Here is a 26,195-nt window from a genome sequence, read left to right as displayed (position 1 = left end):
GTCCCTTGTTTAGGAAATGAGTCTTTCGAGATTGAATCGAGAGATCTCGATTGGCTACGGAATTGCTCCCCGAACAAATGAACCTTTCCCTTTCCAACGGCAACGGAAGCAGCCATATTGCGGGGTTTTCGTTGCGCTTGCGCTGGTTTTGTGCCTCTTCGTTCAAAACAAAAATAGCGTCCGACCCTTTGCAACACAATAGTTATACATTGTGACGTTCGTTGAAATCATTATCAATCTTGGTCTGGACGTAAAACAGATTTGATCGTAATCTACGGCAGACGCGGTAGAGCAAGAAGGGGCAAGTCCTGTACGGAAAAGCCTTAGCGCTTCTACCGCTTCACTCGGAACATACTACTCCTTGTCGGAGAGGCCATCCAATTTTCCGGTACCTTCAATCTTGAGTGACTCGTCGATTCAACGTGACTGTCACTATGCGGAGAGCCTTACGCCACCGTGATCCCGTCCAGGGAGTTGGCGGGGGCTTGAGATCCACCCAAACCTCGTATAACCGCAACAGCAGCAACAGCGTGGATCACACCTCCATACTGGAAGAAGAGGAACCTTGGGATCAGCGTCCCGCCCGCTCGGTGGAAGAAAGCAGTACCCCACGGGCCTTGCTGAGCAATAATTTGTCAACGATGAGGCCTGGACGTGATCGCGACGATTTGAATGATGGTGAACTACCATCGTTGACGCCTACCAGCCAAAAGACGGATACACGTGCAACCAACGAAGGAGGTCGTTTCGAAAACGGTCAGTACAACACCGCTCGACACCCAAGTTCGCCTAGTAAGGCTAGTGTGTTGCTATCGAAAGATACACGTAATGCCTGGAATCAAATGGATGGCGATGTTGCTAAACGAGACGAGGATGACAGCAATGTTGGCTCCGGTCCGCGCCTTGAAGGTCCGGATCGCCATCAGCCAACCGCTGGAAAGGGCTCGGATGACATAGTTGACGACACTGAAATCATAGAAAGGACAGACGAGGATAGCGAACAGGATACAACCTTTTGCGGTCAAACGCTGAACGCGTTTGGTGGTATTTGTGGAAACTTGCAGATCACAAACGCAGTTGACCAAAAACGAACTCGATCCGTGTCTCCCGGAAAGTTGTTGGATCATGATTCCTCCACACCGAAGAGGCGATCACGATCCCTTCCCAGAATCTCGCAGGTCTCATCTGAGGGTGACGAAGAACATACGGCTATTGAAGTTGAGTTTGTTGAGCCGGCCGCTATACTATCGCCTCGGAGGAAGAATGCCTACTTGACCGCGATGGCACGCCAAGCCAAGGCAGACTTTGAGAAAAAGAAAAAGAAGGACCAGACTCGCAGATTTCTTGATCCTGAAGCCCCGCCGTCTATTTCTTACACACAATCCGGAGATGGGGATGAAGATATTTATGCTAGCTTCAACGCAACAGAAAAGCGGAAGTTTTTGAAACTTATCAATGCTGGAAACTCACCCGTGGATGCCTCGCATCAGATCTTCCAGGATCGAGCAGAACGTGAAGCCTTCGAAAGAGGAGATGGCGAAGAAGGAGAAGAGAAGAAATCGAAAGATGAAGAGAGGATAGAAGAAAAGCCAAGAGGTAGATCCGTTACCCCTGGTCGATCTGCTAGCTCCTCGCGGATGGCGTTCTGGAACATAAAGAGCCCATCCAAGCGAGCTGCTCTGGCAAATGCGGCTGCTATTCAAGCTAGGAGATCTCCACCTCTGGCAGAAGCCGAAAACTCGACAGGCATTGTGTCGCCTTCTACCGCTCGCGTCGCAACAGAGGCAGTTCGTACCCCTAACAGTATAACAAAGAGAACGGCTGCCACGCCTGCTGACTTGACGGCTTTGGAAACCGACTCGTCGGAAGACGAATCAATTCCCTTCAAGAAGAGTGGAATCAATTACTACGATGCGGTTCGTCGTCAAAATTTGGAGGAGGATCCTCGAGCTGGTACTTATTTGTCCAAGGAGAATAAGGCTTCTCGACTCTCATCTATGCGCTCGAAAAGTGTCACCCCTAAGCCGCGGGATTTTATTGAGCTAAAAGAGGACAGAAAGCGATCATCCAGCGTTCCACGGTCCCGATCTCGCTCGCTGGGTACTGATTGGGCTGGGGGAAGGATCCCGCCTTCGACGCAGTCATCTCGATCGGTTGGGCCGAAGCCGCAAGGCTTCGACATGTCAGGGCAACAATTCCTGGCGACGGGTGGTGGCCAGGAGTCTACTTCCGCCGGAGGAACATTTAATCGACTAGACGATAGAGAGGACCAACAAATGAATTCTAGCGAAGAGGATGGTCTCGACGAAAGATACGCTCCATATGCACGTTCTACTACCATCCCGAGATCGTCATCCTTCAACAAGAAGCTTTCAGAAGACAAAAACTATTCTCTGGCTGGGAATGACGGAATGGACATTGACATGTATTTGAATTCCACTGATGTCTATTCTGTCGCTGGTAACGACAACATGTCTGTTTACACTACAGGAACAGGAGGAACTGGAATCTCACAGTCATCTCGTATACGACGCCCAGGTGCGGCAAAAAACAGACTAGCTATAGCGAAGGCTGCAGGACGACAAAATAGAAAACATGGGTGGTATGAATCAATGCGTGCGGTTGCGTCTTCTACCAATAAAAAATGGGACCCTGAAAAGGGGTGGGTCGATTATGAGCCCCCCACTGCTGTTTCTGTTGGCGATAAGTCAAACAACAAAATCCATCTTGATCTAAGCAAAAGTATCAGGAAATCGAGAGGTCCCGAGGAATCCCTAGGAGTTGACTTAAGCACATCTGTCAACGCTGTTGCTGTTCCTTTTCCGCAGGACTGGGAAAAAGATAGAATGGAACTATTGGAAGTCGCTACGAGTATTAGTGCTACTGACGATGCATATGGCACATCCGCCCATCAAGCATACCTAACAGGCAATACCTCACTAGATGCTAGGTCCACATCAGGATTGAGGGGCGCTGCTTACAAGCGACCGATTGAGTCGTCGAATGTGAGACCGCAAGGGCGTTTGGGGTCTACGAAAGTAGCCAGTGGTGCCCTTGGAAGGGATGAAAAAGGGTGGAATTCGGAGAAGGAATGGGCTAGAACTGGTCAAAGAGACAGGTCAACACCGGATGTTGTTGATTTTGATTCCCCTGAGCCTTTGTCCAACATTCAGCAGCAAAAGATTTATTCACGCGAATCGGTAGCGACTGCGATCTCCCCGGAAAAATATGCTGGGAATGCGGGCAGACAGGGTCGTGATGCAGACGTTCCGACTGTAGGGTACTCAAGAGAGCCTAGAGCACTACTCATGATGCCCACTCATCTTGCCAATCCCAAAAATCGGGATGATCAGAAAGAAGCAACGGGTCGATTTAGTGAGAATGCAAATCGTGCAGCTTTGTCAAATGATGCTGCTGAACGATATATGCAGCTTGGCAAGAACGGCTCTGTAACCGCTCTGTCCCAAGATCCGCATACAATCATCCAAACTTCAGTACATATCCAAAGTCATAGAAAGCATCAGTACAATTCAGAAAGCGAAGAAAATGATGAAGAGAGCGTGCCTGCAAATACGAAATATGATTCTTATACTTCGCAGGAAGACCGGGCTCTATCTACATTGACAAGTATTGTGCGAGAAAAAGTGGACGAAGACGATTTAAACTTGTTTCCTCATTCGAAGACGCCTATAACATCAAGAAGCGTTGTCAGTTCCAGAAGCGCAACAAGCACAGCGGGAAAAAGTCAAGAGAGCCCGGCGGGGCAAAATAGAAGTTCACGGAGCGCTGGCCCAATAGATTTGGACGACGTTGGATACAGTTCTCAGAGTTCTGAAGACGAGGAAGTGGAGATGTGGGATACAAACTCGAATCTCCATACAAACATATCGCGATCAATGGCGTCGAAATCAGAAATTGTTCCGGCTGCTTCCCGGTCTATGAAAAGGGTGCCAAAGCTGACTGGCAGCAAGCGGGACACCTCTCCAATTCAAGGACGAAGGTCTCTGGAATACAGATCGGCTCAGACACCTACAGGAATAGTTGTCCCTCCTATCAGCACTAGTATTGAAGACTTACGCCGTAAGCAGGAGCAAATGGATCGGTCTCGGTCAGTCGGAAAGACAAAGATTAATCGCCCGCGTCAAGCAGACGGCTCCGTTTCTCCTGTAGCAAAAGGGAAGCCCACGGAACCATATCTTACCAACGAACTGGCTCAGATGTATCAGCCACACCGCAGTACTGCCGACGAAAAGTTTGACACAGCTAACCCGATTACACCAGAGGCTGAATGGAAATCTTTTCTTGAAAATAATGTCCGCGCTGAAAGCGGGAATGCCGAATGGCTACTGGAGAGTGCACGACGGACAACAATAGCACGATCAAGTGAGCGCCATTTACCGATGTCACCTGGCAGGGACGTACTAGCGGACGATGACTATTCCAACCGTGAGAATGTACGACGAGCAACAGTGGAACGAGCCCTTGAGCGCCCTTCAGCAGAATTACCAAAAGGAAATGGCATAGAGGACGACGAGGATTCCCTTCATGCGAATGTACGACAAAGATCGTTTGAACGATCAGTTAAGCGCCATTTCTCGGCAACATCCGAAAGAAACGAAGACGATCACGAAGACGATTCTCTTCGTGAGAATTTGGAACGAGCAACGATTGAGCGCAATGTAGCGGCACCATCTGAAAGAAACAGAGTAGAACGCGATGACGATTCTCTGTTCCATCTTATGGAGGAGAAGAAAGCACGTACGTATCCTTCACAGTTAGAAGAATCCGATTTGTCACCCATCCCTTCTGAGCCGAACGATCAGGAAGAGTCGGTCGTATATGGCTCGGAAGCGTACGGTCCAACAGAAGGAGACCGCAGATCCTTCTTTCAGCGATTGGCTGAATGCGCTGCGCCTGTCATGCCCACTTCAAACGGTCAAATTCCAACAGCGCACCTCAATTTTATGAAGAGTCAAAGTAGTGTTCGGGCTTTTTGTGGACGACCAGACGACGTTGTTGATGAAAGAGGTGCAAAGGTCAAGCCAGTTCCAGACATTAAACCTGACAATCACAAGAAAATGATTAAGAAGACGGCAAAGTGAGCAAATTAGATCAATTTCGGTTCCGCGCTCGTCAAACAGTAGTGTCGTCTCTGAAGATTTCGGGGCGAAAACGGCCTACCTTGAAGCGATTGCAATGAAAACTGCTGTTTCAAACCCAAAGAGAAGCGGAAGTCGTAGCCGGTCGGGGCGCTCAACAGCTTCCAGCGTTGTGTCGTCAACACAATCGCAGCACAGCGAGAAATGGAAAGCATTTCTGGAGCGGAAAAAAGCATCCGGAGCATTAGGTGTATCTCGGCTGAGCTCTTCATCGGACGTGTCGAAGGCCGCTGATCGTTATGCTTCTGAGCAGGTGGAGCAGATGAAGAACAGAATGTCTTCACGACCACAATCTACACCCAGAAGTTTTCGTTCAAACCTTGAGGCGGATCCCAAGGTACCAACAAAATCTTATCAGCGTGGAAACACAGGAAGCAGCGTCGGAGCTGCCAACGATCTTTCAAGCGCGCGTCTGGAAGCGATGATGGCAGCGTTGACGTCTCAAAAGCTTGAAGAAAATGAGATTTAGGACACACTTTCACCTATCCTACAAATGTGAAAAATATGTTTTGTGTTAAGTGATAGGCTCTATTTTTAAAAAAATTTGGTAGATTGATTGGCCTTACTGTCTTTCTGCCCATTTGCAAATACTTTCGGAACCGATGCAGATTGTTCCCTTCGCTAGACTCGGAACATAAGACTCAATTTCTGGGTGAAAATCAGATATCAAGATCTGCTGCACATATTTTTGCAGAGAAGTTTGCTGCGTTGGCAAATCGGGGACCCCGTTTGAGCCTTTGTAAAAGCTTTTTCCAACACCGACACCAGTAATGAAGGTCAGGTCTTCAAATTCGCGGTTGCTTGTGCTTTTACTGATGCTCGTTATAACGTAGCGACAAGCGGCCCGCGCTACAGGAAACGACATTCCAGATAAATCGATTTCCCATTTGGAATCCAGGGTATCGCTGCGAAGGACGATATTACGCCGCACAGCTTCTGCAAAGACTTTATCAACACGATATCGGTCCTCTACTGTGTCTGAAGCAGAAGAAAGGGCCCCGATTGCATCTGTAACAGTAATGATATCAGGAGTGCTGACCTCGTCAAGTTTGGCTACAGCAATCGAATTTACTTCGAAAGGCTTTGTATCAACCATCTCGGCCCATAAATCAAAAGCCAAGTCAGCTCGCTTGGCAATACGAAGAGCTGAGAAAACAGCATTGTAAGCTACGCGATCCACCGATAGTCCTTGATCCTTCATCTGCCGAAACAGCCTTAGTGCTTCATCGGCTTGCCCAGATTGTCCACAACTCGCAATGGCTGCTGTATAAGCGATTTTGTTCGGAGTGGTTCTCGGACCGCCTTTCTGCATGATGTCCATGAGTTCTAACGCCTCTTTCCAATGTCCTTCGGAACCGCAGCAACTAATGGCGGCTGAAAAGCTAAACCCGTCCGGCTCGATTCCATCCTCACGCATTTGGTCCAACATTCTCATAACAGTCCTGTGTAACTTCCCACTCTGTCCCCTATTCTTAGCTGTTTTCTTGGCGGCTTTGGAAATGGCTGTAATCGCCGCATTGTATGTGATCAGATTGATCTTCAAATTTTTCTGTCGCATTGTATCCAACAGTCCGAGAGCCTTTTCCCACTCACCACCATTTCCACACGCTGTAATGGCGACACTATAAGTTACTCCCGATGGCGCGATACCAATGCCTTCCATTTCGCCCAAAAGTTCGAGCGCCTTTCTAGACATACTTGCCTTCGCACAAGCCTCGATGGCGGCAGTGTAGGCGTACGCATCCAGCGGCAACTTTTTATCCTTGATCACTTGAAGCAGTGTCAGTGCTTTGCGAGTTTTGCCAGCTACAAAATAATATGTACAATACGAATGAGAACGATGCGCATGAAAGCGATTAGATCCAATCCGAGGCAACAAGGAGATTTTCAAATCTTTGTGCAAACATACCTTTTGCACAGGCGCGCATGACGTTGGTGTAGGTATAAATGTCCGGTTGAATTCCGGGTTCTCGATGACATTGATCCAAAACCTGTATAGCATCCTGCCATTGGCCCGCGCTGGCGCAAGCCGCAATCACGGCATTGAAAGACCGAATGCTTGGCTGAACGCCTTCCCTACGCATTTGATGTAGGAGTCGCCGCGCGGGTAAGAATTCCTTGGCTTTGGAACATGCCGAAAGTACGGCATTGTAAACGACCAAGTTGGGTGATACGTCAATCTGACGCATCAACTCAACGAGTTGTAGTGCTCGACGCCACTGCATTTTCTGGGCTAATGCGCCGATGACAAGTTCGAACGAATAGAGGGTTGGCACTAGACCATGATGAATACACGACTGGAGTACTTGAACCGCCTGTGTGGGTTGATCGCTAGCTACACAGCTTTCCAAAACAAATCGATATGTAGAAAGGGCTGGACCAGTGGAACCTTGTTGTTCCATTCCTCGCAATAGTCGGACCGCCTCTTTCCACTGTTTCGTTTCGACCATGCACGACAAGACGGCATCGTATGCTGCCACAGAAACGTTCGGATGTTCCTGGATCAGTTGAAGTGCGAGCGGCAACCATACAGGATCGTTCCTTGGCCTCATGCTAGACGCGCGACAATATATGAGAATGGCCCAAACTATATCGTCCGCTGTCACTTCTACCCCGGCCTGCTCCATTGCGTAGAGTATTTCTTTGGCTGACGCCGCGTTGGCGACGGGGAAACAAGCCTCGAGGCAGGCAAGATAGGTGGAATGTTGCTGTGAGAGCCCAACTGATTTCATCAAATCGAGAGTCTCTAGAACCAATTCCCATTCATCCAGAGCCACACAATCCGCTAGTACTTGATCACATTCTCGCTGCGATGGCAATCCCATTGACCCGTCAATCCCTACTGGGCTTGTCTGGTTGGCCCGGACACGATTGCGCAGTTGTCCAAGTCGCGCAAGGATGGGTCGTTTCTGCGAGGAACGTTGCAACGCTGATTTTCGAGCACTTTGCTTCCGTATGACCGTCATGTTTTGAGGGTTGTGCAGCGGTATCGACCTATTTTTTGCACTAGTCCGTGTTGCGTTCGATTGAAACGAGTGTACGTAATCTGACGGAGATGCCCGCAGAATATTTCCATTCCGAAACAAGGCAGACGGCAACGTTACAGAGACCGACCGATATTGAGCACGGTTAAAGGAAATGCATGAAAAGGCCTCGATCGTTCGGGCGACCCAAAAATAGCTAGCAATAAAGGCGACCGCGCACAGACTTGTCCACGAATGCTTCCTTCCGTATACTGCACTCAGGATAATCGGAGTCTTTCGCGCATTAGTAGACGAGACAACCAGAGCCGCCGTTGACGGCGGTTGGATGCTCTCCATGCTACGGCCGTTGGTGTTGGATCATTTTTGTAAAGGCGGCTGCCGCCGCCATCATCGCCGTTGGATCTTGATGGGCGGAATGTGTAGCAGCAGGTCTTTCAATCCGCCGCGGCAGTCTGTCATAGAAGATACATAGAAGATACCTATGCAAATTTGCTTCTCGAATAGCATTGGCTCCTTTATATCATGCAGATGTCTCCGAGAAAGTTGGAATCTGGAACATCTATTTTACAGATCATCGGAAATATTACTATTTTTGGTTTACGCCTTCCACACGAGAGAGATCTTTGGCCAATAAGTGAGGATAACTGTCGCAAAAATGACCGACTGTGACCACCTAACAAAACAATTGCCAATCGCATGCGTGCTGCCGACCACCATTGAGTTTCATTCCCAGACAATCACATAGATTCTGTTATGTTTCACAATACTGGACACATCTTTCCACGTCGGGATTGGGAAGTGGCAACCTTGCGAGCCACGAGAGTATTCGGCAGTCGAAACTGGCTTTGGTTCGGCTGATTACAAGTAAACTCCTAACTGATTATCCTCGCTCACGGTCAGATCATGACGCTTTCGACCTCGGAGATTATTCTGGAGTACGTGTGCCCGTCGTTGGGCGTTATATCCGGCTTGATCATGTTTTTCGCACCGTATCGTGATGTCCGCTTCGCTCGGGATAATGACAGTCTGGGGGATTTGAATCCCACGCCCTGGGCCTTTATGTTGGGCAATTGCATTGGTTGGGTGGCCTACAGTCTCCTCCTTGAAGACCAGAATCTCTTTGTATTTTTGGTGAATGCGCCGGCTTTAATTTTCTCAGTCTGGCTCAATATACAAGCGGTAAAGCTACAGTACGGAATGTTTCGAAACGAAGTTGTCCGTCACGCGATAGTTGATGCTTTGGTTCAAGAATCCGTAAAGATTCTGCCCGAATCAAGCGAATCACACCGTTTGGTGCCGTTGGAAAATTCGGTAGCCATGAACCAAGAAATGAATCTACCAATAACGGAAGAAAAGCCGAACAAACGACGTGTCACTTTTCAGGAATGTTCAGCCGACTTATGCTTGTCGTCGGCAAATGCTGACAATGACCCGCATTGCGTTGTTAGTGATCAACCGCTCGATTCGTCAGTCCTTGACTTCGCCAAAGTTGTCTGGAACGTGACAGCGCAAAACATGGCAGCACCATTCCGACACGAAAACCTTGTGTTATTTCTCGTCACGCTGTGGGTCGCTGTGATCGCCATCGTAGTGTTCGGAGCATCCATCATGTCGCAACGCACACGTGAACTCATCGTGGGTCTGGTCGTCAATCTAAATCTTGTCTTTTTCTACGGCGCGCCCCTTTCCACCATCTTTACTGTCATTCAAATGCGCAGCTCATCCACCGTCCACAGACCCACTATGATGACCAACACTGCCAATGGGGTCTTTTGGTTCGCCTACGGGCTGGCAATATTGGATGCTTTTATTTTTGTCCCCAACGGACTCGGAGCATTGCTCGGCACCATGCAAATTGTATTGTGCGTTGCTTTCCCCCAGCAGAACACAGGTCGAGGAAGCACCGCTGTTATCGCGCCTGTGTCTGCGTCGTTCAACAAGGGCACAGAAGTGTCCGTCACTCGGCCTGACATTATCGTTTCTGATCTAGAAACTCCGGATACGTTGTTGGACATCAACAAGTCATCGTAGACTGCCCCAGGCGATCTCGAACAAAAGGAACCCTTGGCTGCCGAAGAATTGTACGAAATGACGAGATTTCAGCAACGGTTTGAAAGAAAAAAATAAGTGGTTACGATACAGAAAATATGTCAGTGCACTTTGTAATAGAGTAGAGAACTGGCAATTGCAAAATTGGCTTGGAATGATGCGTGCTCTGATCATGTCATTGACAACCCGCATCCTACGAAGAAATAGAAGTATCTTTCTGTATGAATATCCATTTTTATGTTAAAAATGACGTCTACATCCTTGTGCTTATTGATCTTTTGACTTAGGCGATGCTTAACGGCAAACCCAAGACACGCAAGCAAGAGACAAACCAGTGTGTACAAAGCGCCTCCTATCTTAGCAAGTATAAAACATCCACGGTCTCGGACTCAGAACTCGCACACGGCCTTGCTTTGTACCATACACAAATCCGTGACCAGAGTCGGGATGGAACCGAGCTATATTGACATCATCGTCGCTGGAAAGCATAGTTGAAACATGTGTCATCCCGCCACGAATGCGGTATAAAGCCGTCACTGGATGAAAATGGCAACCACCTTCGACGACTGGCTCGCGCACACCGTACCCAATCAGACAAAAGTCAGCTGACGGTGAGAACTTAACGCAGGTCACAGCAGAAGCCTTGGCACCATCCAAAGGACAAGCTTCAAGCAATTGCCCCATGCGAGGAAGGTATCCCTTGGCGACAGGGCCCAACGATTTTCCACGCCGAACCTGTTGCTGTATACTTGGAGGTAGCGGCGTTGTATCCAGACTAACGGTGACGACGTGTGGAACATATCGTCCCTTTAAATTCCGGTCGTGGTCGCTACTTACAACCGACAACGGATGCAGGGGACGGCTTCCTGGCCCACCAGGCGCGGGCGGTGTAGGAGCGGAAGGAGTTGCCAATCCGCGAATTGAGCTCCTTATATCTGACACTGGTTGCTGCCCGCTTGTGCTTACGATTTCACGAGGTTGATGAAATACACCGGTAAAGCGTCTACCTGGAGGTGAAGGGGGTGATAGGCCTCCATTTCTGGGGACTTCTCTAGGGTTTTCTGGAGTCCTGGGGATATACTCCTGTGATGCTGGAAGAGTATCTGAAACAGAATCTCGTGTCGGGGTTCTGGGAAGTTTAGGGGTGCGTGGCCCGGAAGAAGTGGCCGCCAAAGAAGGCGTACCAATGGACGGAACGTTGCATGTTGTAAGCCCCTCGAATACTGCAGCGGCAGGTACCGTAGATTGTGAGCCATTGGGATCAGATGCAGCAAGTTCATGGCGTGAGCGTTCACTTTCGCCTAGCTCAACTTCATACGCTCGCTGTTCTTCCTGTAACAATTCCATTGCGTTGTCCACTCCATCTGGTAGCCAAAGCTCAGCACAAGCGCAGAGCGTCTTTCCATCGGGAGAAACATCAAAGCCTCCATCGTTGTACAGGAGCGCTCTAGGAACAAACAAGCGCGGCTGAAACGCAAAGAGTAATAAAAGATTGAGTTGCCTGACCTCCAAATTGCTTCCCATGACTTGATTTCTTATACTTACGTTGCCAATAGCTCGTTTCGGAATAGCTATCCCGGCCATGACACTTAAAGCTCCGCTTCCCTGCAAGGCTACGTCGGGATCAAAATCCCACATGCGCAAATAAAAACTCAGGCCACCACCCCCAATCCCTCCTCGGTTCCGTCGCCGAGGGTCTTCGTTGATTGTATTGACTCCACCAATGATAATGGATCTTCCCCCAGGGGGGAAGTGGACGCAACGAAGCATGTGCCGCTGATCAAATTCCGTCAACAAAGATGACCGGTCGATGGGCTGGGCGGTGCGAGTACCAGCGGGCGACGATAGCGGCGTTTGCGCTTGCTCCTTGATCCCCCAGAAATGTAATCTCGAGCCGTTTGCAATGGCAAGAATATTAGCTGTTGGATGAAAACTAATACTGATTATGGCAAATTCCAAACGGACCATTTGCAAACATGCCCTCTCTTTCCAATTCCAAATGCGTACTTGATAGCCCAAACATCCGGACGCCACAATGCGGGAATCACTGGGATGATACTTGACAGTCCAAGGCGTCCGAGGATGCCCTTCCAAGCTCTGCAACAGCCGACCAGTATGGCAACAGGATATCTTGACCGTATGATCTCCGTGCGTCGACCCCATTGTTTTACCATCCGGTGAAAATGCGACGGAAATGGTACTGACTGCCGTTGAAGACTGAGGGCGGTTTCCGTCTTCATCGATTTCATCGCCTCCTCCGAGGTGCATTAAAAATGCCGAGTGAGATTTCACGGCGGAGCAGTATTCCGCAAAGGTCCTGACTTCTTGTATGAGTCGGCGGGGATAGCTCACCCTCCGCTCTAGATGTTGCTTTTGATCGACATCAAATTTGGTATTCATACCGTCACTTGAGCCTTCGTGGGCGAGACTATTGTCCGACCTTGCCCGCTCGGTAGATGCTGAAGTGTAGAGCGATGTTGCGGTCGTACTAACTGGCGAATCAAACACAGTCGATGGGGAATCGCGCTTGCGTTCGGCTTCTCCTTGTAAAATGTGCCGCTGCCGCGTTAGTCCGTGGAACCCGTAGCACTGCCGATCGTGAAGGACGTAGAGAATATTTCGTCCAGTGTCTCCCAACCCTCCATGGGGATGTATTCTGCGATGATCGGGAGTTTCTCGAAAAACAGATTCGCGGAAATCTTGTCTTGTCTTCATTGTCTCTTTCGATGGCGCTTCCCAGGGCTTTTCGTCGGGTTCTCGTTGATTAAGCACGGGTCGGAACGGATTCCATGCATTATTTGTCGTACGGTGGTAATCCGGAATACTGCTCATTGTGTGTGACCAGTTCGTAAGCGAAAGGCTCGCTGTTGCGCTTTCGTTTCTTCTTATCGATCTTTCTGAGGCAGAATATATGTTTCAGCTTCGTTCTGATGTCCGCAAGCTCCAATCCTTGGCATGCTGCATCAAAATGCCAGCTCTCCCTTGACGTTGATTTTACTGTTAGTCGGTCACTCGTCAACGCGGAAAGCTTCACTGTCAGTTTGCAACCCCGTGTCTAATTCGTGGGATTGTTGCTGTTTGTTGTCTGCGTGTAATTCTGTGAGTTTCAATTGATATTGTTACGTAACAGTAAATGTTAGTGTTGCCCGGCATATCAAGCCTTAACTATAAGCGACATTGTGAGTACACACACCTAGTTTCGTCAATTATATTTTCATTATTTCCCTCACAACAGGAACAAAACATGGGTCACGCGTGCTTTCCGTTGAAGGTTTGGTAGCGAAAGAAAAACAGGGAATGCACAAAATCGCGACTCTAGATCGTTCAATTATATCATCTTTTACTTATTTGAGGTCAGTGGAGTCGACATATAATGACCATAGCAATATAAGTCATCTGTCAACAGTCATCCAAACTCATTCGTCCATCTATATCTCTCTTCTCGCCACATATTGTTGGCTCAATGTAAGCTGCTTACAATGCCATTGCAATACGACTCACGCTCATACCCAGAGTGAGCCAGACAAAAACAATAATCCGAAACTTCGAAGCTCTTGTATCGGCCACGATGACATAAATTTTTTTTTGGAGAAAAAGTTGCTTTCTCAGAATGATAGGTACCTTTCGTCGGAGTGTTTTCTCTTCGGAAGCAGCTCCCGCTTGTGTCAATGAATGCACGAGAACGCCACCTCGCGAGGGCAGTCTTTTCAAGCGAGTCCTCAATAGATCCGGCAAACCTGGTTCTTCAAACCCGACCGATCCAACGTGCGAGTTGGGCGACGCCAGCAACGACAATATTGCACCGCAGCGGAGGCATCGTATGCCGCTTGATGAAGAAAACCACATTTTTACTCAGTTGGAAAGTGGAGAGTTTGGACATATCGCAACGTCGTTTTCTGACGATCTCATTCCGCATAGCCACGGCTCCAATGCAGCGACGCCTTCTACCGCAATCAGCAAGACACATGGAGAAGTGGCATGTCCGTTCGAGGACGCCGATCGGTTTCTCTGGACGAGACAGGATTAAAAGATCACTGAATATAGATGATTTTAAGTGGCAAGGAGAGATATCTCCTTGAGTTTGACAATGTTCGTCGCAAAGGTTAGCTGAGATTACCAGGGTAACTAGGACAAGAACGCTGTTCGCTTTTTCTAAATGTGTAATGGCTTTAGTGCATACTCGCCTTCATGACTTCCTAGTCATAAAATTGATAGACCGAGGTTTGAAGGTGAGGTAGGCTCAACTGCGAACACATATGTCCGACAATACCCAGTCGCTGCAGTGCTGGAGCGACCGTCATTGGGCTTGCTTTTTTTGCCCAAATTCAGATGAATGGTTTGCTGTAAGAAAGCATTTGAGGTTGAGATTCTTCCACGAGCATGCATTGGAAGAGAGAATGAAAGTGTGGGCCTTAGCAGGTATACTAAGCTTCTACAACAACGCCGTGATCACTCTTTGGGGGAAGTCACGTATTTACTTCCAATTGATTCTGTGTCAACTTATCCTCAATCAAGTGGGGTTCTCCGCATATTGCCCCTTCTTGCATTAGCTAACTCTGTTTCGTCTTTGCTCACAGTCAACGAGGTCATACGCACATTAATCCTTGATTTGGCAAATAAAGATCTGTTAATGTAAGTGCAATTGTGATAAAACTGCTTCTGCGAATTTAATTGGCAGATTGCGTTTGGAATTTGCGAACATATGCCAAGAAGGCTGACTCGATTGTATGATCTTCAGAAAGGTCGGATCCTAAGATTGAGGTAAACAGCGAAGCAAATTCATGCGAAATGCTATCAATTATGATAACAGTACTGGAGATCTAACTCGATCCGTATGAATCGGCAGTGGCGCATTAATACTGCGACGCGAAGTGCTTTCCGAAACACGCGAGCAGACCTCATCATCAATTGCTATCTCACTGCACTCGCTCATTGCGCTTCACGGAGCCAAGTCGTACAGAAACAACCATTCTAAAAAAGAATTGCGGAATCGACACGACAGATTTTCCACAACTGAAAAGAAATCTTCTGCTTCCACCCCCTAAGGCACGCTTGAAGCCGTACAACAGATATCAAACATTTTCGTCGCTCTGGGCGTACATTACGCTTTTGGCATATTCATAGTGGACATTTGCTGAAATCTTTTCTAAGAAAAATTTCTCAAGCGATACGAAAACTTGAGCAGCAACTCGCGTTCATCAAGGCGTAATTGCAGGAGGCTGCTCCAAGTAGCACACGTATTGCTGCAAAGAAGGTCTCCAATTGGCTAGTCCTTGAGGAATGTCAAATAATAGTTTTTCTCCCTCGCGATTCAAAATGCAATTTGCATAAGGATTATTGAATCCGAGGCTAAGAGAGCCAAAGGAATGCATAGCCCGCCTTTCGCCGGCTCTTCATGCATCATCACATGAGTTTGGGGTTTGTCCCGGGACGCTTCCTGCAGTCTTGGCTTCGCTGTATAGATAAGCTCGAACTTGTGTTTTTCTAATGGTTCCGGGGGACAAACAGATGTTTTCGGTACATCGCCCTTTGTAAGTTTCGACTACTGTAAACCAGCAAACAAACAATGGCCGGTGTCCTTTATTTGAAGTCACCCTTGCCTGCCGTAGGGAGTGGTTGACGGACATCGCGCTACAGTATCTGGTAGAGAGCTTCCATCGCAAAATTCTATAAGGCTGTATACATTGCTTTTATTCGAAGGTGCTCAGTCAAGTAGTTCCTGACATTTCTGACAATCAATATCGAACGAGGACAGAACCACGTTCCCAAGGCTGAGAAAGCGGCAAGCCGTAGCGCGCTACCTCGGGCACCCATGCCCTTAAACCGGTGAGATGCCAAAATGCTCTCTTCCGTGACAGCTCCCAAGTTTCCCGTAAGGCTGAACTCACAGTCAATGATATGGGCATGGTATCAGTTTCTTGCAGGCGAAGCATTTGCCCCTTTTTGGATTTATAGGGGGGGGGGGGGGGCAATCGTATAGAAAGAATGGCGTGAATCAAGCAGTAGAAACCAATTAAATCAGACGGAAACGAAATCGTTTTGTATAAGTATTCCAGTAAAAGTAGGCTTAAGCTAATGGAAGCACGAATCCTAAATAAAAAAAAAAGCTCATGATTTGTGTGAAAATGATACTTTCTTGGTCCTGATGATCTTTCTCTCGGAACTATATTCAAAATGGCCTGAACGCAAAGTCGGTCCAGGAAAGATTCGATTACTTTGTACACGGAAAACGTATCAAATCCCATACGCCAAGAAAAGTTCCGAGCAAGAAAAACCAGGCTGGGCATGTTGTTCACAGCAAATTCACAGGGAAGTTTGAACAATGAAGCTGGCCGACTTTTCATCACCCTTTCTGGTGCTGGTCAGCCATGCAATTGCGATGGGCAAAGGGGTGATGGCACGAAGCGCCACTGATTCACTGTATTCGACAAATGGTAACTCGACACACGTTGGTGCAGTCTCCACGAAAAAAGCAAAACGGCGATTGGACACCGACGGATTTGCACCTTTATCATGCAACGCCAACTTGGATACGACCTCATGTGCGTCATTCACGTCGATTTTCGGAAACAAGGCTGTATATTCATCTCGACTCATCGTTCCCTGTGGCTCATGTATAACTATGGACCATCCTGGACCGACATTGACCTTCGGCGATGGGCTTGATATTCATGGAAAGCTCGTCTTTCCCGATAGGTACGAACTCATTGTCAGGTCGACCATGATTCTGGTACAAGGCGAGCTTCACATTACCGCTGTAAAACCGGTCGATGGAAATCCGCAGGTCAAATTTGTCATGCATGGTGACAAGGATGAGTTCTTCGAGCCTGCTGACAGCAATTCCAACATATGTGGCGATGGTCTTTGCGAAGCTGGGAGTCGGTCTATCACTATCGCGGGCGGAAAGCTTAGCCGTAAGTAAAGTACTCTGCTAGCAATTCCGTCAGAGAAACTGATGATGCTTTTTTCTAATCTACTTCTATCGTTCTCCTGTTCACGGTGCAGTCCGTGGTGTGCCCGCCGAGACTCCAACTTTCATGAATTTGTACGATATGGACGGAGACTCAACCATAATCCTCCCGGACTCAGTATTGGAGAAATGGGAACCAGGGGCTCGAATCGTCATCACTTCAAACACTCAGGCTTGGTGGGCAGACCAACAACGAACCATCGAAAGAATATCCGTTGCCAAGCCTGGTTTTGTCAACATAGAACTAAATTCTCCTATTACCCGGCCAACTACTGTAAAAGACGATGTTGGGTTTTCTGTCGAGGTCGCTCTGCTCTCTCGTAACATCATGTTCGAAAGTGAGGACGGCGGCGGACACTTCTGGGTCATGCAGACCCCGCTCGTCCAGCAACTGATCGAAGGTGTCGAGATCTCTAACTTCGGACAGCAGGGGAGGCTGGGCAGGTATCCGTTGCACTTTCATATGTGCGGAGACGTGCGAGGTTCTATTATCGCCAAGAACACCGTCCGAAACTCCAATCAGCGCTGCTTTGTCGTACACGGAACCAATAACCTCCGTCTTGAAGACAATGTTGCCTTCGACACCAAGGGACATTGCTACATGCTTGAAGATGGTATCGAAACCGGCAACGAGTTTGTTCGTAACATCGGTATTCGCACCGGAGCGCCCAGAACGATCATTCCGGACATGGGTTCGAACGGCATCGAAAGTGATGGACTACCGGCGACGTTCTGGATGACCAACCCCCATAACACCTGGATCGACAATGTTGTCGCGGGGTCCGAGCATACAGGCTTTTGGTTTGAGCTGTTAAAGCGCGGTGACCGAAAAGTAGACTTTCCTAATCTTGACCCGAAGACAGATTCCATCATTAAGTTTGATGGCTTTGTTGCTCACAGTACCTCAGCAGTAGGGTTCACGTACTATCTGTCTGGCTACGAGCCAACTTCGCTTCAATTGTTTGACAATATGCGCTTCTACAGAAATCACAACAAGGCCATTAGAATCCACCGGACACGCAATGTTGTAGTCCAAAATGGAATCTTTATGGATAATCCAATCAACGTTGAGGTCGATCGTTCCGAGGAAGTACACCTATTGAATACTTCAATCGTGGGGTACTCTGATGGATACAAGGATACTGTTAGGCAAGGGGGTTACGGGTTCGCATTAGCGCCTTGCGGCAATCGAAAAGATGAGTTGCTGGGGTTGACCTTTCAGTCAACAAATCCTTGGATTTACAAGATGGAATCAGAGTTTAACGGTGTCATCATGGACAATGTGAGATTTTCCGGTTTCAGTAGGAGTGGTTGTGGGTCTTATTCTTCCATTGACCTTGCCTCTCGTCTGGATGGCTTCAAAACCTTCGAGATGTTCTCTTCTTTTACAGATGTGACCATCGACAACCCCGACTCGATTGATTTTTGCAGTGGCGCATCTACCAATGCAGATGATGTGTACGTCTCCGATGTCCACGGCACCCTTTTTGGAGATAGGGGTCCGTCAACTCTCTTACGCAATTCGGCTATCTTGCTTCATTTTGTCGACGAGAGCAAGTGCACTGACAATAATGAAAAGTGCTACAGCTACTGTGAGGACACTTGCTTCCGCACTGTATTTTATCATGTCTCACAGAGCCAAAGAAATGTATATGCACTGAAAGTGTGTGATCGAAACAGTACTTCGAATTGTGTCGAGGTCTCAGGTACGGTATCTCGACCAGCCTGGCCTACGCGCTTCGCCGTCCATGTTCCAAGTGGACGCCAATACAACGCTTTTTTCGTAGACGCCAATGAGAAGAGAGTCTATCCTGACGGCGTACAAATTACTTTTAAAGACAAGTTGTGTCCAAGTGCCCCAAATGAAGTCGACATTTCCCTCCTCGGCTCGGGTGGCGAAATTGCTCCCCCAATAGCGAACCCAACAACCTTTCCCTCAAGGCCTCCGACACTTCGACCTAGCTCGGGTGGAGTCGAATCGACGACGAAATTGTCAACGAGCGCTCCCGAGGGAGCGCAATTGGCCCCTGACCCATCCCTAGCTGAGGATCGGAGTGTTCCCTCGCTGAGCGTGGGACGCAGCAAATGGTGGAAGTGGTTCCCAGGCTGGAGCTGGTAAAGTTGAGCCATTTGTTTCCTAAAGATGAAGCCGTCTGATCCCACTACATCCTGAACTTCTACTAATATATGACTGTCTGTATCTTCGTTGCCTTCGGTCAACTGGATCAGAAATTCCATTCCACATACATCGGATATTTGTCATGAGTTAGTAGACAAACGCATGACTTGTATCGAGGTAAAGAGCCGATGGCCATCCTGCAATGACCAATCGCTAAAACTAATCCTTGATTTCGCAATGCAGTCGCCAATGCAATCGAGTATTGGAGTCGTTACCTATAGTTAGCCTTGGATGAAGCGTGGCCAATCTCCTACATGATTACATTTTCCCATGTCTTCAACATACCAGCATTGAAGTTTTCGCTTACACACAATGAAATATACTTTTACTGATTGATAATTAGGATTTATTAGGTTATTGACCGGCATGAACGATTGTTGGATCAAGCTTCAGCCTTATCAGTTTTCACATGTCTTCGTTCGTGGATGATGGGGTGGTGACGCAAGACACAACAAACTAAGTCAGCATCTTCAGCGAAAAACATTGCAAACTAGCCTCGTGATTTGTCAATACTCTAGCTATCGTATGGTTGTTTCATGATATGCTGCTCATTTCTACATCCATATCTTCGCTCAGCATACTTTCGCTCGCCCATCCCGGAGGACTCAGCATCGATAGTTTCTCCTTGTTCACAGACATCGCTACGCAAGGGCCGGGACGCCATTTCTCACGAAGTACGGCTGACCCGGAATCGAAGCACAACGGTTCCGCCATTGCTTCTTCCAAAGCTCTTTTTAACATCTCTGTACTAAAAGAATCGTCCGGTCGATAGCATAGCGCCTTATGGTAGAGGTCAATAGCGCCATCCACATCACCATTCAAGTGCTTTGTTAAACCAAGGGCAGAGTATGTTGAGAACTTCATGGGACACAATGCGGTACATCGATCGAAACAAGAGGCTGCCACTTCATACTGTCGCATCTTGCGGTACGAGTGTCCTAAGCTATACAGAGTCGCCTCCCAGTAGGGATCCTGACAAAGGTCCAAACACTCCTGCATGGACCGAGACCGTTTGATGTCTTCTTCATTCCCACCGCTTGTAGTAGCCACAACCACTCGCAACGTCCGGTGAAACCAAAAAACTGCTTTTTCGTGTTGACCTTTCTGTGCATACAATACTCCCAATTCATGCGAACACAGCGGATCACCACCGCTCGATGCCCAGGCCGATTGTAAAAAATATTCTGCCAAGACTTTGTGATTGGTTCGAGCGTACTCCATTCCCATGTACAATAGCGACGTATGCTCCCCAGGGCTAAGACGGTGGGCGGCTCGATAGGATGCCAGTGCTTGGTCAGATTCATCGCAAGCTGAAAAGGCACAGCCAAAGGCAATCCACGCCTCTGCACAAGACGAATCGAGGCGCGTCGCCCGACAAAAATGGCGCTGTGCGACATGATAACGCTCGCAGCAGAAGTAGTAAGCACCGACAGCAAACCAGGCACAGGCCGCTTTAGGGTTGGCGTCGACCCATTCGTGGGCGAGACGGAACAAAACACGCTTGTGCCCAAGAATTACGAGCGTGGCTACGTAGCAGTAAGCGGCGCCGGCCATTGACGGGTCTAGCACTGCCAACGCTTGGCAGTGCTTGAGCGCCCCAGACCAATCGTACTGGCGATATGCACGCCGGGCTGCCATGGCCAGAACTTGGGGTGAATGATTTAGTTTGTAGTCGCTCCAGAGCTTGCGGAAAGCATGATCGACGTCTTGCTGGATCTTGGAGATCCCCGTGCCCGGTTTCCACGAATCGTCAGCGGTAGGCTTGGACGTCGTCGCGTTGGTAGACGTAGGAAACGTGAAAATTGGAGAAGCTAACTGAATAGAGCTTGCGTCCAAGTTCCCAGCGCCATGCATAGTAAAGGAGGAATTCGCCGCATTATTTTGTGGGATAAATTTGTAAGTGTCCGTGGCGTCGCATGACGGTCCTGAGCCTTCGGTATCTGGCTTCTCTGTATCCTGAGGTGTAAGCGCGATGCTGGCCATGTACAAATCCCGCAACCACGCCTTCTCTCCGAAATGTAAGCTCAAAACAAGGTCATGGCATTCGGATGACGTCAAAAGATGAAAATCTTGTAACCTATTCCATGCAGCCTGACATGCCGCATCAAGACGAAGGGCTAGTTTCCAAAAAACAGCAGCTCGGGAGCCGTCACCCAACTGAGAACGTGCCTCTCCACGCCACCACAAGAGGCGCGCTAAGGGATGTACTGCAGTGTTTGAATCTGCAACAACGATCGAGCCGCGCAAAATAAGCCATCGATTCCAGTCGTCGTCTTCGATCGGCATAGTCTGGGCCAGGGAGCTAAAGTCGATTAAATCCGTCGGTCCCTCTGACGACGGAGGACGACAAGCATCGACAATTATTTCTTCCACCATAGTCCAGTCCATGGTTGTTGCCAGGGCTGCACAGCACAACAAAATGGCTTCCCAAGGTTGCTCCGTTTGCGTCGCGTGTGACTCTTCTAAAACACGCAAACATGCTGCCGGAGAGCCGTTTCGCCAATGGGCTCGGGCTAGCAAGACGGCGTCGTCGGGTGTTAGCGTTTTAGCGTAAGCAAGGGAGGCGTAGAAGACAGCCTGGGATGGTTGCTCGAAGAGCGACTGCGAAGCCAAATGCCGCAGCTGGTCTACTGGCAAACCGTCTATGGTATTGCTGGAAGCCCAAACAGCGGTATCCATTAACATTTTGCCAGTGTTATCCGATGCTTGGCGAATGCTTGTACTAATGTTCACATTCGCATCTTTCATTGTCGCACTCACAGGTTGTGATTCTTCAAAAAAACCTTGACGCTGTCGAGTCGACCGCGGGTTGGGAGACCATTCTCCCCCCGTAGTGGTGGTTGTATTCTTTGGCGAAAAGCGCAAAAGACCTTGCAAAAACGGCGAATGGGCTGACGAGGAATGAGCTGAAATATCTCCTGGATGGTGGTGGGCATTCGTCGCATCGTCCGGGCCAAAGCTCATGCGCCACCGGGTGCGTGGATTGGATCGAGAGGCTGGGAACGGTGATCGAGACGACGGTGAAATTCCCGACGAATTGTTATTGCCACCGCCACCGATACCCGACGACATGTTGCAAGTCTAGCTGCAAAGAAGGTAGGGAGTTTCTGGTAATGTCCTGGATTGGATTCGGCCGAGGCGCGGAGGCGGGATAGCTTCAAATTACAACCCTTTCGTCTCCAGAGCCAGACGTTTTGGTTCGATCGGCCCAGAACAAAGCCGTGCGCGATACTGACATTCGCGAATGGGGGGGACTAACTGTAATAACGAGGACAATGCTGGCTATGGAACAGACACAAAAGTTTAGTTACCGGGTATCTGTTTCTGATTCAAAAGACGAGAACCTTTCAATTTTATAATCAGACTAGCTTACAGTAGACGCTATGTGTAAGATGTGCGTGACCGAGGTCTTTTCAAGACCGCTACTAACAGTATACCGGTATGTTCAACGGGAACAATAGCTAACATCCGCTGATATCTATGTTCGTTGCACGCTTGCATAAAGCAAACAGCATTTTACATGAAAGAGAGGCAGACTGCAAGTAGTGCGAATTGTGTTGTGCATATCAACGAATGGTGATTGTACGGGAAACTGTATTCATTTCAAGAATATCTGTGGTAGAGCAAAGGTCATTTTCATCCAACGCGCCTGGGTAAGAAATTTTACTTCGAAAGTCGTAAAATGGATCGGGATTGAATACATAAATGAAATGTTTTTATCCTTAAGTGATTCCGTATCCTACTAGTGTCATTTCTGGTTTCGTGAATGGGATATCTCTTCCATTGACAAACTCGTTTTATTGAACGTGTGTGAGTGGGATCGGGTCCATCCTCTTCCAGAACCACACCAAAATGAACCGAGAGCGCAGACGTTCATCCCAGGATATTCGTTGTCAAGACCTTCGCTATATTCATACCTTACTGAGCCCCCCTCAGCAGAGAAATCGCTTCCTTTATACTTCCTCTTTTGTGGTTTTCCGTTTGAGGAGAGGTAGGCGAGGGAACGGTGAGCGAGGATAGATCGACATATTTATTCACTGTTAGTACTTGTTTTCCTTCCTCGTATGAAAGCCAGTTGGTCATCTCGTCACTGGAATTTGCTCTCGAAAGTGGCCACTTCAACTCTCTGGACGCCGATAAAGTAGGATTGAAGGTCAAACACTTCTCCACAGAGAAGCACGAAGAAGCAAAACTATGCCTCCTACTTCCATAGTGAGAAGCAGCAAGAAGAAAGGGACAAGTATAAATTCCACGGGCATGGCAGCTCCTAAAACAAGGGTGTCTTCCAAGCAGCATCGCATACACTTTTTACACGCTCTAGGATTCATCAAAATCCCTCGTCACTTATATGAAGGCGTACGAGTGCTCATTGTTGCCGCAAGCGGCAAGACTCAATCCGCACAACTTCGGCTTTCGGCGGATAAGTTTACTCTATGGATCCGAACGACAAAAAATGCCAAATCCTACTTTGCCAAAACAGTCACGGAAGACCGGGCAATCGATGTTGGTGAAATTGATCGAATTCAACGAGGGCAGTCAACACAACAGTTCGAAAAAGCCAAAAAGAAGCAAATACACGGTACCCCTACAACTCCCGTTGCGCAACCTAAACTACATCGCAACATGAGCTCGGGATCCAATAGTGTGACCTCGTCGTCCGCCGGTGGCGCCTCATATAGTACTGCGATGATTCAACATTTTGATCCAGAGCTTTCCTTCAGTATCGTTTTCCGCGGTGCCCATACTCTAGATCTTATGGCCATGGAGGTAGACGAATGCGACGAGCTAACGACGACGCTGGATCGAATTTTGGAGGCTTATCAACGAGCCAAGACTCGTGTCGCTAACGACGTACTCTTGCTACGGTACGTATGGCTCGACGTAGATAAGGATAAGACGGGGTACATGAATGTGTCAACGATTGGCAAAGTGTTTGGACAAATCAATTTCGAAATGAAGACGAAGGATCTGCACGCGAACTACGAAAAGTTTGGCAAGATCTTGGGTTTAGATAGGAGTGGTCGTCGAAGAGGACTGACTTTTGAGCAGTCAGCAGGATTTTTGCACTATATAAGGAGGAACACGTGGATGGTGAAGCCTGTAAATGTGATTTGGAACGAAATCTTTGGAGAGGTAATGAATAACGGCAAGAAGAGGGAGACGGTTTCAGACAAGACATTTCTCGAGCATTTCATGCGTGGGAAGCAAGGACAAATGAAGACCACAATTTTAGACGTTCGCAAGCTCTTTCGGAAAATGCATGATATGGAAATTTCGCACGACTCGTCTGCGGAAAAGATGGATCTGAATCGAATCACAAAGGATCAGTTCGAGGCCTTCCTATTCGCAAGCGAGAATGATGCATTCGATCCAGAAAAAGAGGAGTTTGACATGTCTGATATGACTCAGCCACTGTCAGAATATTGGATCAATAGCAGCCACAATACATATTTGGTCGGGGACCAGTACACATCACAATCGAGTGTAGAAATGTACTCTAATGCACTGTACCGTGGTTGTCGATGTCTCGAACTCGACATTTGGGATGGGAGCAAGACTTTGAATGGCACCCCAATCCCGGTGGTGTGGCACGGTCACACAATGACAACGAAGATTCTTTTTGTTGAGATTATCAAGACTATCAAAGTATTTCTGAATTTTCATCCCGACACCTTTCCTCTTATTCTCTCCTTTGAAAATCACTGCAGCCTGGCGTACCAAGAAGTAATGGCGGAGCAATTAATCCGAGTTTTGGGTGCATCACTTTACATTCCCACCGAGGCGTCTCTTCATGGCGAGCTTCCTTCGCCCAAACAACTGCGTGGAATGGTAATTATTAAAGGCCGCCGCCCAAACGGTACAGAAGCTGATGCGTACGACACTGATGATGACGCCTCCGTTGATTATGGTGCGACTAGTTTGATCGGTGGGTTAGTCCTGGACGGTCTGGAGGAAAACGCCAATCTAGAAAAACACGGTGTTTCACCGAATCTAGCGAGGTTGACACTATTTCACGGGAACAAGCACAAAACATGGGAAGAGTCTTTGTGGTCTCCGCGTTATCACATGCACTCGTTCAGTGAAAACAAAGTTCGTAGCAAATGCAGACACAAGGAAGCGCAAACATGGATCATGTACAATCAGTCGCACATGAGTCGGACCTATCCTGCTGGAGCACGTGTAGATTCTAGCAACTACAACCCGCTCCTTGCATGGTCGACAGGGTGTCAACTTGTTGCATTGAATTTTCAAACTCAAGATGCCTTTCTGAAACTGAATGATGGGAGATTCCGAGAAAATGGGAACTGTGGTTACGTGCTTAAACCATCGTCGCTGATGGTCAATGATGGATATTCCCCCAATCGTGCAGCGGTACGCATTTCTATCCGGGTTTTGAGCGGTTCGTGTTTGCCAAAACCGATAGGACAGCGAAGCGGAGACTGCATTGATCCTTACGTCAAGGTTTCGGTATTCGACATAAAAAATGACGAAAAGGAAAGCATAATTTCATATCCAACGTCCATTGCACACGCCAACGGTTTCTTTCCAATTTGGTCTCAGGAAAAGTTTTCCTTTACTATAGAAAACTGGGCAGTCGCTATGTTACAACTGACTGTATACGATAAGACGAAGGATGAGTTCATCGCAAGCTCTTCCATTCCTGTATCCTGCCTGCGGCGAGGAATTCGGAGTGTTAAACTGTATGATGCCACGAATACTCGGAGTGGCGCATTCGCTTTTGCTTCGCTCTTACTGGATCTAAAGATGGGCCATGTAGTTGCGGAAATTTAATGATATACCATGGCACATTAACGAGAGTGAAAATACCAAAAATAGCTAGTCATCAGTTAGTA

The 26,195-nt window shown here is 48.2% G+C and overlaps 8 protein-coding genes across 8 annotated transcripts; 5 read left to right on the top strand and 3 right to left on the bottom strand.

Moving 5' to 3' along the window:
* Nucleotides 1-132: 132 nt before the first annotated feature.
* On the top strand, nucleotides 133-5,714 carry PHATRDRAFT_42689 (predicted protein). The gene is made up of 2 exons (XM_002177129.1): nucleotides 133-5,098; nucleotides 5,145-5,714. The coding sequence occupies exons 1-2, from the start codon at nucleotides 435-437 to the stop codon at nucleotides 5,626-5,628; spliced, it is 5,148 nt and encodes a 1,715-aa protein (XP_002177165.1). The 5' UTR covers nucleotides 133-434; the 3' UTR covers nucleotides 5,629-5,714.
* PHATRDRAFT_42688 (predicted protein) lies at nucleotides 5,671-8,546 on the bottom strand. The gene is made up of 3 exons (XM_002176620.1): nucleotides 7,069-8,546; nucleotides 6,858-6,965; nucleotides 5,671-6,305 (listed from the first exon to the last, which is right to left on the bottom strand). Exons 1-3 carry the CDS (start codon nucleotides 8,477-8,479, stop codon nucleotides 5,722-5,724), a joined length of 2,103 nt encoding a protein of 700 aa, XP_002176656.1. The 5' UTR covers nucleotides 8,480-8,546; the 3' UTR covers nucleotides 5,671-5,721.
* A 500-nt stretch (nucleotides 8,547-9,046) lies between these two features.
* Nucleotides 9,047-10,174, top strand: PHATRDRAFT_31731 (predicted protein; the record flags this gene model as incomplete). The annotated part of the gene is made up of 1 exon (XM_002177128.1): nucleotides 9,047-10,174. One exon carries the CDS (start codon nucleotides 9,047-9,049, stop codon nucleotides 10,172-10,174), a length of 1,128 nt encoding a protein of 375 aa, XP_002177164.1.
* Nucleotides 10,175-10,409: 235 nt separating this feature from the next.
* PHATRDRAFT_42687 (predicted protein) lies at nucleotides 10,410-13,024 on the bottom strand (the record flags this gene model as incomplete). The annotated part of the gene is made up of 3 exons (XM_002176619.1): nucleotides 10,410-10,933; nucleotides 11,030-11,659; nucleotides 11,738-13,024. The coding sequence occupies 3 exons, from the start codon at nucleotides 13,022-13,024 to the stop codon at nucleotides 10,550-10,552; spliced, it is 2,301 nt and encodes a 766-aa protein (XP_002176655.1). The 3' UTR covers nucleotides 10,410-10,549.
* Nucleotides 13,025-13,802: 778 nt separating this feature from the next.
* PHATRDRAFT_42686 (predicted protein) lies at nucleotides 13,803-14,239 on the top strand (the record flags this gene model as incomplete). Its single annotated transcript, XM_002177127.1, has 1 exon — nucleotides 13,803-14,239. The coding sequence occupies one exon, from the start codon at nucleotides 13,803-13,805 to the stop codon at nucleotides 14,217-14,219; it is 417 nt and encodes a 138-aa protein (XP_002177163.1). The 3' UTR covers nucleotides 14,220-14,239.
* A 2,275-nt stretch (nucleotides 14,240-16,514) lies between these two features.
* Nucleotides 16,515-19,698, top strand: PHATRDRAFT_42685 (predicted protein; the record flags this gene model as incomplete). Its single annotated transcript, XM_002177126.1, has 3 exons — nucleotides 16,515-17,106; nucleotides 17,198-18,061; nucleotides 18,194-19,698. 3 exons carry the CDS (start codon nucleotides 16,515-16,517, stop codon nucleotides 19,279-19,281), a joined length of 2,544 nt encoding a protein of 847 aa, XP_002177162.1. The 3' UTR covers nucleotides 19,282-19,698.
* A 366-nt stretch (nucleotides 19,699-20,064) lies between these two features.
* On the bottom strand, nucleotides 20,065-21,519 carry APC6 (predicted protein; the record flags this gene model as incomplete). Its single annotated transcript, XM_002176618.1, has 3 exons — nucleotides 20,065-20,331; nucleotides 20,398-21,016; nucleotides 21,263-21,519. Coding segments are annotated over 3 exons (1,143 nt in total), but the record flags the coding sequence as incomplete, so codon positions are not given.
* Nucleotides 21,520-23,535: 2,016 nt separating this feature from the next.
* PLC-delta (phospholipase C isoform delta) lies at nucleotides 23,536-26,133 on the top strand (the record flags this gene model as incomplete). The annotated part of the gene is made up of 1 exon (XM_002177125.1): nucleotides 23,536-26,133. The coding sequence occupies one exon, from the start codon at nucleotides 23,536-23,538 to the stop codon at nucleotides 26,131-26,133; it is 2,598 nt and encodes an 865-aa protein (XP_002177161.1).
* Nucleotides 26,134-26,195: the final 62 nt, after the last annotated feature.

This window comes from Phaeodactylum tricornutum, chromosome 1 (genome assembly GCF_000150955.2).
Source record: "Phaeodactylum tricornutum CCAP 1055/1 chromosome 1, whole genome shotgun sequence".
Lineage (NCBI taxonomy): Eukaryota > Bacillariophyta > Bacillariophyceae > Surirellales > Neidiaceae > Phaeodactylum > Phaeodactylum tricornutum.
This window is presented reverse-complemented; position numbering and strand designations above follow the sequence as displayed.

Bases quoted from the DNA above. Each gene is read 5' to 3' on its own strand.
- PHATRDRAFT_42689 (XM_002177129.1), top strand. From the start codon at position 435: ATGCGGAGAGCCTTACGCCACCGTGATCCCGTCCAGGGAGTTGGCGGG. The intron at 5,099-5,144 runs GTGAGCAAATTA...GTCAAACAGTAG, and splicing joins ATGATTAAGAAGACGGCAAA to TGTCGTCTCTGAAGATTTCG.
- PHATRDRAFT_42688 (XM_002176620.1), bottom strand. From the start codon at position 8,479: ATGGAGAGCATCCAACCGCCGTCAACGGCGGCTCTGGTTGTCTCGTCT. The intron at 6,966-7,068 runs GTATGTTTGCAC...ATTATTTTGTAG, and splicing joins CATGCGCGCCTGTGCAAAAG to CTGGCAAAACTCGCAAAGCA. The intron at 6,306-6,857 runs GTATGTCTAGAA...CTGTTTTCTCAG, and splicing joins CGAGGCTTGTGCGAAGGCAA to CTCTTCGTATTGCCAAGCGA.